At 37.2% G+C, this 15,340-nt stretch overlaps 1 protein-coding gene across 11 annotated transcripts in view; it reads right to left on the bottom strand.

Annotated features, from left to right (window-relative positions):
* IL33 (interleukin 33) overlaps positions 1 to 15,340 on the bottom strand; it is a 39,006-nt gene that overhangs the window by 9,937 nt on the left and 13,729 nt on the right. For 2 of the 11 annotated variants that reach the window (XM_043565663.1, XM_043565667.1), the window contains 2 exons: positions 5,121 to 5,177; positions 4,808 to 4,915 (listed from right to left, as the gene is read on the bottom strand). In XM_043565663.1, the coding sequence (XP_043421598.1) occupies positions 4,808 to 4,904 (97 nt within the window). In that variant the 5' untranslated portion in view covers positions 4,905 to 4,915; positions 5,121 to 5,177. Of the gene's footprint in view, positions 1 to 4,807; positions 4,916 to 5,120; positions 5,178 to 7,383; positions 13,792 to 15,340 lie in introns of those variants that run through there. The other 9 variants (XM_043565670.1, XM_043565672.1, XM_043565666.1 and 6 more) reach the window with 7 other exon arrangements.

The following is a 15,340-nucleotide window of genomic DNA, read 5'->3' as shown; positions in this document are numbered from 1 at the left end:
TGTTTTGGTAAATGAATTATCAAGCAATTTGTATCAATACAGCCAAATTTCAATTATTCAGTGATTCAGAAAATGAAAATTATGATTTTAGGATCCATTCTATGATATATATTTTTTAATGTTTGCTTATTTATTTTGAGAGAGAGAGAGAGAGTGGGAGAGGGGCAGAAAGAGAGAGGGAGAGGGAGAATCCCTAGTAGTCTCCATACTCAGCTTGGTGCCCAATGTGGGGCTTGATCTCATGAAACATGAGATCATTATTGAGCTAAAATCAAGAGTCAGACACTTAACAGACTGAGCCACCCAGGCACCCCTCCTCCTTTTAATTCTCTAGAAGATTTGTCTTCCTGATATACTTTGAAAGTTAAGTAAACTTTTGTAACTTACTATTTTGAATTATCTATATCTTACCTCCAATTCAGATGGGCATCTGCCTTTAGGTATCTTCAACACTCTGAATAGGGCAAGACCACTTAATTATACTAACATCTACATTGGAACTCCCTAATATTGCATCAAATTTATAAATATCAACTGTAGTATCACATTTACATAATGCTTTTACAATTGCAAGGATAATTTATAAACCTATGCCAATGCCAGCATTGAACTTAGTTTCCTGACGACTAATTTAATAAAATACTTTATTAAATGTTTCACATTGTCTCTCCAGAACTAAAAGGCATAAGATGATACTGAAGGCATGCTCATTCTTTACATGCTTATCTTTATGTTATATTCAGAATCCCATTGGACATAACTGACAGGCATGCCTAACATTGAGAGTGGACCCTGTAGGGAGCAGGATGTGGGTCTTGGGTAGTTAGAAGTAACAGTCATGATATTGAGGAAGTATTATGGGTGTAGAAGAGAGGAGCTAAAGATATTGATGTAGAGGCTATCATCTAGTGGGACGAACACTAGTATAATTTATTGAGGGGTGACTACATTTGAAATATTGAAGATGGAGCACCTGGGTGGCTCAGTCTGTTAAGCATCTGACTTCAGCTCAGGTCATGATCTCACCATTCGTGGGTTCGAGCCCCGCATCCGGCTCTGTGCTGAGAGCTCAGAGCCTGCTTCAGATTGTGTTTCTTTCTCTCTCTGCCCCTCCCCTGCTCATGCTGTCTCTGTCTCTCTCTCTCTCCCTCTCCTTCTCTCTCTCTCTCACAAAATAAATAAACTTAAAAAATTCTTTGAAGTATTGAAGATAATTTACATTGGGAGAATTTGTAAGAAGGTATACTTTCGTGTTCAGGGCAGCTGAAAGTATGGTTGTGAGGGTTGTGTTCTCAGACGGGAAGCACAAAGCTGGCATGGCCTTGGGGACTCTGTGGGAGAGAGTTCTCTGCTGGGGTCAAAAGGCCAACTCAAGCTTATGTAAGGGCTGTTGCCACTTCCTATGTCTCTATCCTGCCTGATGTATGAGGGCAGTGTCTCAGATGGTTTTTAAAGAAATTCTCATAAGTAATTTCATCATAGCAACATGATGAAATCCTTCACGCATTTCTGGTGAGTAAATGGGAAGGGGCTTGGAAATCTTTCTGTACTTCTGTCACTAAGAGAGCCAGACTATGGCTGACAGGAACTACATAAGTGAATCACTCATCTTTCATTTCTTCCCGAAACACCTATTTCACCAAAGTCTCTCCTCACTGCTTACTACCCTTGATTTATCTGTGGCATTTGACTTTGGCAACCACATCCTTCTCTGAAACTCTTTCTTTTCTTGTCATGTCACCAGTCTTCTTATGTTCTCCTTTTTTCTCTCTGATCATCCATCTCTGCTTCTTTGTTGGTTTTCTCCTTGTCTGACTGCTTCTAAAATATTGGTGTTCCTCAAAATTTGTCCTTTGCCTTTCCTCTCACTCTAGACTTTCTTTCTGGGCAAGCCTGCTCCAATGACATCTTTTTATACACTGATGACTCCCCAAACTGTAACTGTCCCTTAGTTCTGTCTCCTGAGTTTCCTATCTGTGGCTCTTTCTTCACAGGGTATTTTGACTTAAGTTATCCTACAGCATCTCTGTGTCTATCTATGTAGAGCCACCAGAATTCTAGACATCTCTACCTGGATGACCAACACCTACTCCAAATTCAAATATACTCATAAAAAAATCAACCCTTCGTTATCTTTTTCTACCTAAAATATATTCCTCTTGAAATCCTATCTTGAAAAACAGTACCACTTTCTACCATTGTCTGTTCATTCTTAAATCATCCTGAAAGCTGAGAATCATCTATTTTTCCATCTCTGTCTATGCCTCAATTTATGTGGTTGGTCTGTCATTAAATCTTATTGATTTCACTTTCTCAATGTATCTGAAATTTAGTTCTTCTTTCCTATTCTGTTGTTTTAGGTTAGGCCCTCATCATCAGTCCCCTAGATGAATGCAGTGGACTTCTAACCTATTTTTGTTTCTATTCTTGCCCCTTCACTCTATATGCCACCATCAATGTGACTGATCTCTCTAAAATAAAAATATCCAGTGCCTGGGTGGCTCAGTTGGTTGAGCATCTGACTCTTGATTTCAGCTCAGGTTATGATCCCAGGGTTGTGGGAGCATCATGCTCCACATTGAGCATGGAGCCTGCTTGAGATTCTCTCTCTCTCTCTCTCTCTCTCTCTCTCCCTCCTCTGCTCATGCACCCTTCTTCTGCCTCCCTCCTCTGCTCATGCACCCTTCTTCTGCCTCCCTCCTCTGCTCATGCACTCTCTCTACCTTAAAAAAAATCTTGCTATTCCCCAATTAAATGTTTTCAGTGGTTTCTTACTGTCCACAGGATAAAGTTGAGCTCCATCACTGTAACAGAAGATATTCCATGGACATAACTCAAATTAAAGGGTGTGACCTCTACTCGCTTCTATTGCCAATTATTGCCATGTAGGGATATGGACCCAGTGTTGCTAGATTTTCAGATTTTTCAAGATATGGAGATTTTTATGCACAATCTTCTAATTTTTAAATGTTTCCTCAATTAAAAAACAACAATATACTGTTCAGGCCAGATAAAATACTTCTGCTGGATGGATCTGTCCCATGGCTCTCATACTGTGACTGGTGGCTAGATTCACTAGGAAGCTGGATTGTCAGGACAGAGAAAGTGTTGATGAATGTAGGGCAGAAGAAGTAGCAGAGAAAAATGGCCTGACTCTACAAGTAGTTTCCTTGAAACTAAGAAGGAAATGAGTTTTGGGAGGGGCTTTTCTCTAGCTCATTAAGTCCTGTATCTTATTGGCACTAGGGATGAAATACTTTAGTGGTGACCAAACTCATATGGAACCTGATTGTATGTATACCTCTAGCCGATAGATATTGAGTTTTCTGGCTTTGTGATTGTATCAGATCCTGCTAGTCCAAAGGAGAAGGAACAAAAATGAGCTTTCTTGCTTTGTTGCTTGGAGGCTCAAAGCAGTTAATTTAGAAAAATAAGATACAATATTACTTGCACCTTGAGTTTTGAGTAGATATCTGTTGAAATTTTATCCAACAGTGTCTAAATAATGAAAATCTTAGTGTTAAACTGAGCAATATTATTGGAAAAGAAGATCTGTTAAGGGACAATAAGAATAATGTGCTGTATTCCAAAGCCATATACATGATTTGGGGATTATCTTTATCATGTCTCTCTAAATGGTATAAGTAAGCTGTTAGGGCCACTGCACCCTTAAAGGAGAGGCTACATTTTAATTTTTGCATCAATGCCAGCAACTCTGGCATAAACTCCAGCCTGCTCCTCCACTCCAGTATCTATAAAGTGGCCACATCTCCTGGTGTACAAAGAAAACACATTCTTTATTAAGAGGACATAGAGTCAGTTCCACTGAGACACTGTTTCTACACAGTTTTGATTCAGACACAAATAAAAGGATTAACTTAACTGCGATTTTCTGGCCATTCAGAAACTACAATTAAATTAATGTTTTCCTTGGTTACTAAAAACAGCATGGGTGGGCCACAGCTTTAGGGAAGACAGAAAACGATATTCTTTACCACTGCTCTCTTCTAGCCTTAACGATGTTCAAAGAGATGAAGAGAACAAAGAACAAAGATATGCCAGTCCCCACTATCATTCCTCATCCTCTATTTTCTCCCCAGTCTTGCCAGACTTCTATTAACTTTCTTTGGTATTACCTCTTTTGTATGAAAAACATGAGTGTAAATTTGCATAATTCTTTCCTAGGATGATTTTCAGGATCAAAGATATTAGCTCTTTCATCTTAAAACTATGGCTACTACCTGCCTTTATTTACCCTTCAATTTATGCCAATTCCTTTGAGTTTTCAACTGGATAGACTTGAGCATCATTTGATCAACTCCGCTTTATTTGGGGCATGTATTATTCAAATATCTTCACTTATTATTCTCTCCCTTATCAGAAGTTGCAAGTCAAGACCACAGTACACCAAAGGTGTTTTATACATAATAAATGTTTGTTGAATGAAAGAAAATCAGTTTAAAATTTTATTGATCTGGGAAAAAGATTTTGGGTTAGGTAGAAAGAGGTGTGGGTAGAAAGAAGGGATTGATATTAAGGGTTATTCATGTTTATCACTATTAGCAGGTTTCAATTACCTAAACCATTCTTGTCCTGGTATGTATCAAATAAGCAAAAGTTGGCTATATATAGTTTGTCTAAAACCAAAGACTGCTGTATTACAAACTTATGAGCCATCCTTCTTAATTTCAACTCTTGTATTCTTAGTAGCTTTTGGCAAGATATCATGTATGAACATCAGAATCATAAAGATTTGATAACAGATGAATATAGTGTGTAAAACAATCAGAAATGCTTAAGTTCTTACTTCCCAACTTGGGAGATTTTACCGAAGCCTTGCCTGCTGAGCTGTTCATCTTTGCTGGGGAGATTTTGGTGGTTGAATACTCCATTTTAGTCTTCATTTTTCAGGCTCCTGTAGGTTAAAATGTAATATTAGTTCAATTGTCTCAACTTGAAAATAAACAGAAACAACTGTGGCAAACTCAATATTAATAACAGCCACATAAGGAAAGTAATTATTTCAATAATATTTGAACATAGTTTTCTGAAAATATATCTATATTGGAATATAGTCAGAGGTCAAAAAGAACTGCAAAGAAATCTTAAACTTTACTTACTGGGCTTTTTGTTGGTGGTATTACTGATTTTGGAATTCTGAAACAGTTTTTTATATACTAGAGTATAGAACAAATAAGTAGATATGTTAATGTTACAGGATTTTTACCGCAGGGGAAAGGAGATACAAATATAAAATATAAGAAGCCAAAGGGAAATCTCTGTTGTGTTAAATCTGAATCAGCAGTATCAGTATGCCCATCTTAGTTTCTAAACAGTTTTTACACTAAAAGGAACCAGGACTCTAGATATGGGTTGGAAATGTAGAAGTGAATATGGAATATTCAGTAATGCCAAAAAGCCATGTGTCATTCAAAAATTTGTGAGGCTGTGTCAAAAGGACACAGGAGTCTCCTTAAAGGGTTTCCCACTGGCCAAATTTGGCATAATCTGAGCATCAAAAAGAAAAATGAAGGCAATTTACTATAAAGCATTTAATGTGAAAAGAAACCCACCAGTCTTGCATTTCTCAAGAATGAATGAATGAGGGATTTATTCATTATAGAAAGAATGGTAGAATTAGAAAAACAACAGTCTTGTAGCCCCCAATTTAATACTTGATTCAGGCAAGGATCATCAATGGTTGCTGCGCCTTGACTATCAAACTGGGTGGCAATATCTTACTGAAAGAATATTGTGTTCTCTATTATAAATTGCAGAAAAACTCAAATTCTTTCAGTAAGGTACCACAGACTGGCTTCATTATCAAGGTAAGGCAGTGGTGCTGTGATTTGTGGAGAGAGCAGCATTTCTCCAGCTTTAAATTCTCCCTTATATTGCCTGAAACTCTGCTAATAGTTATTTCTACTTGTATTAAGCATTGCCCTCTTTTTCCTAGATTACAAAAAAAAAATCAGTTTATTCCAGGAGTGGTTATTATTTAAATCCCTTAGAAATTTTATATGAATCTGTTCTTCTAGCGGGGTAAGGAATGAGCATTGGGTTTCTGAATTAGAGGACTCCTTGGAAGATAAACTTCATACAACTTTGTTTTTGTCTCTGGACTTCACATAGGTTGAAATTCCATTGTTTTTGTTGTTGTTATTGTTTAGATGGATAACATTACATGCAACCATCTTATTTACACTGGGTTTCATGAGCAAAATTCTTCAATGGTAAGAACACTTAGAAGCAGAGAATCTTTGATATCATTTTCCTGAGCCCCTAAAACAATGGATGAGTAGGCTAAGACTGAAAGATTAAGTGGCTTGCACAGGATCACAAAAGAAAAACTGGGACCAGAATCTAGTTTCCTGATTTCCTTCTTTATGCCAGAGTTTCCCTCCCTATCTCCTCGCTTCCTTTTCCAAATGTAAGAAGAAAATAATCAAAACTGGGAATTTAGTTTCAAATGCTTAGCCAGTTGTCCAACTTCTTTGAAAATAATAAATTTCTAAATATGGTAGTTAATTTGTAATCATAACATGTGGAATAGTTTGGTATTATTGTAGTTAAATTTTAAATTTATAGAAAATAGTTCAAATAATACCTTGCACACAGTAGGTGTGCAGACAATACTGATAAAATGAAAATTATAACACTCGTTTTTAAGTTTGTTTCCTTTTTTATCCAAGCATCCTTACATTCCAGGAAAAAAAACTACTCCTGGATGGACATAAAAAAAATAAAACCCAAAACAAACTGTTTCAAATAAATGTAGGAAATGTCCCTATTTATATTCCACCTCTTGTGAAGTCAGAACCACATTACCAGAGTGAAGAGGTAAGCAGTCTTTCATTGAAGATTCATAGGTACTTTAGTTTAATTATTTTGGGTAATTATTTGATCTTGTAACTTCCCCCACCACCTCTACTAACAACCCTGTTAACATGGACTATCTAAAGCATGGGCTAATTTGAGATAGCATACTTGGAGGAATTCGGCTTTAAACCAAAATTAGCTTTCTAATTTAAGCAACATAGATAAGCAACTGAAATACCAAATTTACAATGCAGTCGTTGACACAGAGAAAGTTAGCTGCTTTTTAAGAATCATATGGTAAGTCAAAAGCATAGTCGGGAAATATTTTCAAATCCTATTCAAAAAGAAAAAAAGCATTTCTTAAACAACCTACATATCTTTACTCTAAAAAATACAAGCATTCTTTTCACCTTTTTTTCAGACTTAAAATTTACTCTTTATCTTCCTATTTTAAAATCAGAAATATTTCAGAAAATATAGCAATATAAACATCATTGGTTCTTTCATGCTGCTTTTCCCAAAAACATAGGCAAATATTCTTATACACCGGTTATGATAACTCACCTTAGTTATAAACGTGAAGGGCTGCTCTCAAATGATGAAGTTTCTTGTCATCAACATTTGGTAGTAGTTGATGCAGTTATATTTCAACTCCACTTATATATACACACTTGGATTAAGCAACATTGGGTGACAGCTTTTGATGAATGAGGCAGTGTAAATAGTGCTAGTTGAATGGGTTAGAATGAGTGGGAGTATATTTTATTCCCACAGCCAAATCCTAAACAGACTTTTAGATTATTTTAACTGCAGCAATTTCAATGAGTTATACTCAGTTAATCATTAATTTTTATGAAACCTCTATGACATGGACTCTAGGTACTGTTTATTGCTCAATGTAGATCATACAAGGGCACAGATTGTTTCATTGCCTTTCTCTTTTCTTTTGGGAAGTTGAAAACTTTAGGTAATTTTTTTTCTGATTATAAAAATGATGTACATGCTCTCAGAAGATAAGTAAATGACAGGAAAGCATATATGTTGTATTTCATGACATTCTTTTTCCAATGTAGAAATACTATGCATATCAATTTTTTCATAAAAATAGAATCTTCCAAAAAAAATAGAATCTTCCACAAATTTTATTTTATAAGCTGCTTTTTTGATTTTTCAATAATACTACATCATGAATACATGTCAGAAATATTCTTTTACAGGAAGCATTATAATTAGCATTCAATTATATAAATATCCCATAACCAATCTTTTATTAACACTTTGGTTGTTTCTATTTTTTCCCCTTTCTTTTCTTCTTTTCTAATATCACCAATGTTGCAGCTGACATCTGTGTGTGTGTTTGTGTGTGTGTGTGTGTGTGTGTGTTGTGATTCTTGGTAAACCTTTGTAGGTTCATTGGTAGCACAAATTCCTCGTACTGGGATTGCTGAATCAAAGGGTTCTTGCATCTTACATGTTGATAGATATTTTCCCATTGAATTCCAAATTTTTCCAACAATCCAAGTAAATGCCTTTTCACCATTGTCTTAGCAGCAATGGTGTCATCACCTGCAAGATATTTGCTTTTCTAGTGGAATTTAAGAAACAAAACAAACGAGCAAAGGGGAAAAAAAGAGAGAGAGGCAAACCAAGAAATAGACCCTTAACTATAGAAAACAAACCGATGGTTACTAGAGGGGAGGTGGGAGAGGGAATGGGTGAAATATGTGATAGGGATTAAGGAGTGCACTTGAGATCATTTCCAGTGCTATATGGAAGCGTTGAATCACTATATTGTACACCTGAAACTAATATTACACTGCATGTTAACTAACTGGACTTTAAATAAAAAAAAAATATTTGCTTGTCTAAAGAAGGAAAATATTTCATGTTTTTGAATTTTATTTAGTGAAATTAAGCAACTTAACAAAATGTATTTGTTATTGGGGTGCCTGGGTGTCTCAATCATTTAAGCATAGACTTTAACTCAGGTCATGATCTCATGGTTAGTGAATTTGAACCCTGTGAGTCTGAGTCCGCTGTCAGCACAGAGCCCACTTTAGATCCTCTGTCTGCCTCTCACTCTGCTCCTCCCCCACTCACACCCATGTGTACTCTCTCTCTCTTTCTCTCTCTCTCTCTCTCTCAAAAATAAATATTTAAAAATCTATTTGTCCTCAATTTCTGTCAATTATTGATTTATATGAATCCTTTGTAAATTAAGAAATGAAAGCCTTATCTCTGTGTGAGTTGAAATTTTTTTCCATTTTTTGCTGTACATAAATTTTCAAATCTTATGTGGTCAAATTTAATCACTGTTTTAGAATTCCTGGATTTTGCATCCTGCTTCAAAATACCTCCCGTCTTCTAAACTTATAAATAAATTTATTATACCATTTCCTAAAATTATATCGTTTACTACTTAACACCTAAATCTTTGATACACTATTACTTTTACTATGAAGAATAAGGTATTTTTTTTTCCTACAGTGCTTATCTCCAACCTCACATGTAATCCAATTTAGACAAAGTGATGTTTCATGTGTTATGTTGGAACTAACATGCAAAAGTCTATGAATGCAGAAATAAGGAGTTTGAATTTTATCCCATAGCCAACAGGAATCTTAAAAAGTTTTTTAAATAAGTGAGAAGTGTTACAAAAACTGTGTTTTATGATTATATTATAAAAACTGTAATTTTATGGTTGTGTCTGGAGGAATGAAAGAAGAAAAGACAGGAAACAAGGTCAGTCAGGAGGCCAATTAAAATAGCCCAGGCAAAAAGCAGTGAGGGCAGGGTCAGGGCAATGTTAGTGAGGCTAGTAAGGAGGGGATGAAGGTCATAAGTCCTTAAATATTAGAGTGATAAAAGGCCCCAGAGATCCCTGTTCTAGCTCCACTAAGTCACTTAGCTTCTTAGTGACTGAGTCAGGATTAAAACCCAGTTTCACTCTCAGTTCAGGGTTGTGTCCACTACAGAGCCTCCATAGCTCTTTTTGGATGTGTTTGTATCAGCTCTGGACTGGGGTAGCGGGGAGGCAAAGGGAATTGAAGGGGGTGCCCGTCGTTCATGGTAGGAAACTCAGGTGGGGAGTCCATTGTCAAGCACAGGTAATGAGTATAATGTGGGGCAGATGGAGATTGAGATACTTGAGGAGCACTTACATGGAAATTTCAGCACTGAGCTGGAATTAGGTTGTGGGTGGGTAGGGGAGGCCAGAATTAGCTGTGTGGATTTGTTCTTCGTTACAGCATGAGAGTTGATGATGTAGGAGCAAATGAGAATGTCTCAGCTGAATGTGGAACAGGAAGCAGGCTATGTCTAGATGGAACTATAGGAAATCTTACATTTAAAGAGTAAGAGAAGATAAGGAGTTAGAAAAGACTAGGAAGAGAACCAGAAAAAAAGAGGTCATATATTATGAAGACTAAGAGAGAAGACCATCTCAAAAAGCAACATTTGGTGATGAGAACTACAGTGACCCAGCTGGGGATTAGAGACCTTTTAGAGAGACCATTAAGCGTGGGACTCTCCAAGAAACTGCAGTGGATTGCATAGTGTAGAGGAGGAACTGAGACTTTTTCAAGAAATACAGTAATGAAAGGGAAACAAAGAGACAATGGAATCTTGCCAGAGTAGCATGGAGAAGGGAAAATACTGCTTACTAGTTAGACAATCTTGGGCAAGTTGCTCAATATTTCTAAACTCTCAATTTCTTCATCATAATAATTTTCTTCATAATAATTTGAACTCAGTGGGTCATTGTGAGAATTATATGAGAAGGTATATTTTAAGCAGTTGGGACAGTACCTGGCACATAGTGGTAACTTAATACTTGTTATTATTATTATTATTGATGTTTTTTATTGGAATATGGGACTCTTGGGCATGTTACAATGCAAAGAGAAAATGAAAATGAAAGAGAGAAATGAAAAGGAGAAAACTGATATAATAAAGTCCCAGAAGAAACAGAGTGAAAGGAGAGAGCAGTAGTGGAGGGGTTGGCTTTGAAAAGGAGGAGGCATTCTTCTTTCTGTAGTAGAGGAGGAAAAGCAAAAGAATGGTAGAGATGTAAAGTTTTAAGGGACAAGAACTTGACAGTCTTGTAAAAATGGCTTGAATCTTCAGAAAGTAAGTTGTGAGGAGAGTTACAGAAATTAAGAGAAGTAAGCATGTGTTTTAATTTCCGAGGATGAGTAGGAAAAGTCTGAAACAGTTCCTTAGAGAATGTAAAAAAGAATTTACTAAGAAATGGGGAACCACTGTTCATGGATATCGAGTTTCAGTTTTAGAAGATGAAAAATGTTTTGGAGATGGATTGTGGTAATGGTTACTCAGCAGTATGAATGTACTTCATGCTACTGCACTGTATACATAGAATGGTTAAAATGGTAAAGTTTACCACAATTTAAAAAGTGATTTTACAAAGAATTTAAAAATTGGAGTGGGAGAAGTAGAAAGACTGGAGGTTGTTTGTAAACTGAGGAATTTGGGGGAATTCCGAAGAATGTTCTCTATCTTGGAGATTGCAAAGTTCTGATGATAATGGTAGTCAAGATTAGCTTTTGCAGGTGAACTGTAGAAGAATATTAAAGACTTATCAAAACAGGCACTGGAGTCACCAAAGGTGACCTCAATAGAGGCGCCATCAAACAGAAAAGGACGTTAGGGTCTCTATCAACCTGAATGGAAAGGAATTAACATAAGTAGTTAGGTAGTTGGACCCATGGTGAGGGTTAACAAGAGCAGTAAAAAATAAGAAATGTGTCACTTCTCTATTGTTCCTGGGAGATGGGCACACAAAGAAAGGGTGTGGGTTTTGAGAATAGTGGTGTCACCAAGGGAAGCTGCATTTTAGTTAATAAAGGAAAATAGAAGGACCTTTTTAAGGAAAAAAAGGAGGGAGATGATATTCCAGAGGAAATGACACACATTTAAATTATGAAAGAAAAAAAAACCCAAACAACCTGAAAGAATATTTTAATCTATCAAGAAATAATATCTTGCATGGAAATTCATTAGTTGGTGATTCACATCTGAGCAACAACAACAAAAATGTATGAAGTGTAGTCATTTCCCAAACTGCAGTGTTGTTTGTCTCTTTGCCTGGCAAAGTCTTCCAGAAACTTACACATTCAACAAATATCAAGTGCCCATTACTTGCCAAGGACTATGTATTCCAACCCCATTAACCCATGGGACACTGCATGAAAATTTTCATTTCACTGTGTCTTCTTATCTACATCTGATCAACTGGAAAATCATTTATTGAATTACCAACCACCTCTCATATGTCAGGCAATGCCCTTTGATAAGCAATTTCCTTTTTTTAAAATACCAATACCCTTTATAATGTTAAGTTGGCTGTTGGCTTTTCTTTCCTGATTGTGAATTTTACTTGTAAAATAAATTCATTTGATTAGATTGATTTCTTGTGAAGAGGCTTGTCATTAACATGTAGAGTTTATAAGAAATTTTTATTAAAAATACATGTTAATTATGGAAATTTTGGAATACAAAATATAAAGTTCAACATTTGATGCCCTAGAAGGAGCTAAATGCTTTGGGGAAAAAAAAAAGTCTTGGGACATCTGGGTGGCTCAGTGGGTTAAGTGTCCAACTTAGGCTCAGGTCATGATCTCTTGGTTCTTGAGTTTGAGCCCCACATCAGGCTCTGTGCTAACAGCTCAGAGCCTGGACCCTGCTTTGGATTCTGTGTCTCCTATTCTCTCTGCCCCTCCCCTGCTCTCACTCTGTCTCTTTCTCTCAAAAATAAATATTAAATTTTTTTAAAGAAAGAAAGAAAAGAAACATGCCTAGTAATCATTGTAAAGAAATTCTGCCCTCCTAATATCCCAAGAAAAGTCCCAAATGATGTTGGATTTGTACATGTCTATACTATACCACAGAGTGCTGCCGAGTAATCATAACAACAGTAATAACTCAAACACTTGTCTAGTGCTGCGTTAGGTGCTGGGGTATAGCAGTGAACAAAACAAAGTTTTTCCTGCCTCCTGCAGTTCACTCTCTTTTGGAGAAATAGATGTTGAACAAATAATCATGCAAATAAATCATTTATTTTATTTTATTTTTTAAAGTTTATTTTTATTTTGAGAGACCGAGAGAGAGAAAGAGAGAGAAAAAGAGAGTGTGTGCACAAGCGGGGGAGGGGTAGATAGAAGGAGATATAGAATTCCAAGCAGGCTCTGTACTGTCAGTGGGGCTCGAACTCATGAATGGTGGTATCATGACCCCACAAATAAATCATTTATAAACAGTGATAAATAAATAAGAACTAGGCTGGTAAAGAAGATAAACAGTAGTATTAAAGTAGTGTGGTCACAGAAAGTGGCATTTATGTTGCACTCCAAGGGTGTGAAGAATATATGGAAGGGAGGGGACAGAGAGTGCTTTCTGGGCAGAGAAAACCCCAGGGTCAAAGGGTCTTACAGAATTCGTCGTATTTGGAAATGAGAGGGCTAGTATGGTTGGAGCACAGTGGACAATGAGGAGAGTATAATGTAATGGTGTTGGCAGTAGAAGAGGACAGAAGCCAGGTAGGGCTGGGCCCTGGAGACCAGAAGGAGGAGCTTGGATTTTATTCAAAATTCAGTGGGAAGCCAATGAAGGGTTTTTAAGTAATATGGGATGTGACTTGGTTTTCATTTTTTAAAGACTGCTTTGGCTGTCATATAAGGAATAGATGGAGGGTAGGAAGAGGAAAGAAATGAAATCAGCAAGGAGTCTGCATTAGTTCAAGCTCTTAATAATGGTGGTGGTGATGATAATGGTGATGGCACTTACAGTGTCTTGGGCATCTTCTGTGGGCCAGATGCTTTACATATGTTATCTCTAATTGTTACCATGACCCTGGTATTTGAGTGCCATTTTAAAATTTAGGAAATAGAGACTCAAAGAGATTGTGTGTTGCAAAAGACCACATAGCTAATAAGTAGCAAAGCTAGGATCTGAACTTAAGTCCATCTGGTTCTTTCTCTTATTCCATGGGAACCGTTGGTAAAATGAGGTGAAATTAAATTTTGGTGTTTTAAAAAAATTTTTTTTTCAATGTTCATCTATTTTTGGGACAGAGAGAGACAGAGCATGAACGGGGGAGGGGCAGAGAGAGAGGGAGACACAGAATCCGAAACAGGCTTCAGGCTCTGAGCCATCAGCCCAGAGCCTGAGGCGGGGCTCGAACTCACAGACCGCGAGATCGTGACCTGGCTGAAGTCGGACGCTCAACCAACTGCGCCACCCAGGCGCCCCAAATTTTGGTGTTTTAAATTCCATTCACCACCTTGTAAAGCTTACATACTTTTGCATGAGCAGAAGATCTATGAAGGTATAGAGGGGTCATCAAAACTCTTGTTGGGTACTAGAAAATTACTGGAAGAAGACAGTGCCCCACAACTTGTCTTGGCTGGTAGGAGGGACAGGAAATGGGGAGAATGATTAAGTTTGACAACGCTATATGATTTCATTCTGGGAGATTTCACAGGGGAGCAGGAGGGAGAGGGTGAGATGGGAGGGTGATCACATTATCCTCTGTTCCCTTGGGTATAGTGGTTTCACTTCTTTCTTGGGGGAGGTCAGAAAAAGTGATGTCGCAGAAGGGGAGGTTGAAATTTGGGGAACAATGAGATAGCATTGTCCTTGTTCAAACTGAATCACTTCCTGTCCCTGAGTCCCTGGCACTCTGAAAGTTTCTACACGCCTCTTACCTGGACCCAGGAGAGAACATTTCTCCCAAGAAGAGGAAACACTACAAAGAAATTTGGCAAATCAGTATATGATTCAAGTAGAACTCCTTGTGACAAGAGGGGAGGGATGTTGAGATTTTAGGAAAACTTTCTTTTGTTCTTTATTTAGCATTTGTAAAGCACTTCTATGCTTTCCCACAGTATTCCTGGATGCATTCTTACCCAGTCATTTTTATTCACTGACACTACCTACCCCTTCAACCTTTGTAGCCTCACACAACAGTAACCCCCCTACTCCCACACATACACACTGTACATTTTATACCCATTGGACTGCTTACTATTCTTCAATTCACCACACACTTGTATACCTCCATGCCTTTGTACAAGCTGTTCCTCTTGCTAGAGATGCCTCTTCCTCTTTGCCTGGGAAGCTTCTATTTAACCCTTAGAGCCCAGTTCAAATGCCTTCATTTCCCTAACCACCCACAATCAAACAGAATTTATTGCTTCCTTTTCTTACTTGCTTATCATATCCAACTAAATTAGTTTTCCTATATCCTCTGCTGGAATGCTAGCTCCTTAGAAATAAGGGTTGTACCTTAGTCATCTTTGTTTCCCAAGCAGTTATTGATAGCAGGCACTCAGTAAATTTTGTGTACTTTGGATCTGTCCTTGCAAAAACCCGAAAAAATAGGTAAGGCAGGTATTACCCACTGAAGAGATGTGGAAATCTTGTCCAAATCCCAAACATCTACTGAGTGGTAGAGCTGGAACTGTGAGTTGAACAGGATAGAATTGGCACTACTACATTTTGACCT

Source organism: Prionailurus bengalensis, chromosome D4 (genome assembly GCF_016509475.1).
Source record: "Prionailurus bengalensis isolate Pbe53 chromosome D4, Fcat_Pben_1.1_paternal_pri, whole genome shotgun sequence".
Classification (NCBI taxonomy): Eukaryota; Metazoa; Chordata; class Mammalia; order Carnivora; family Felidae; genus Prionailurus; species Prionailurus bengalensis.
This window is presented reverse-complemented; position numbering and strand designations above follow the sequence as displayed.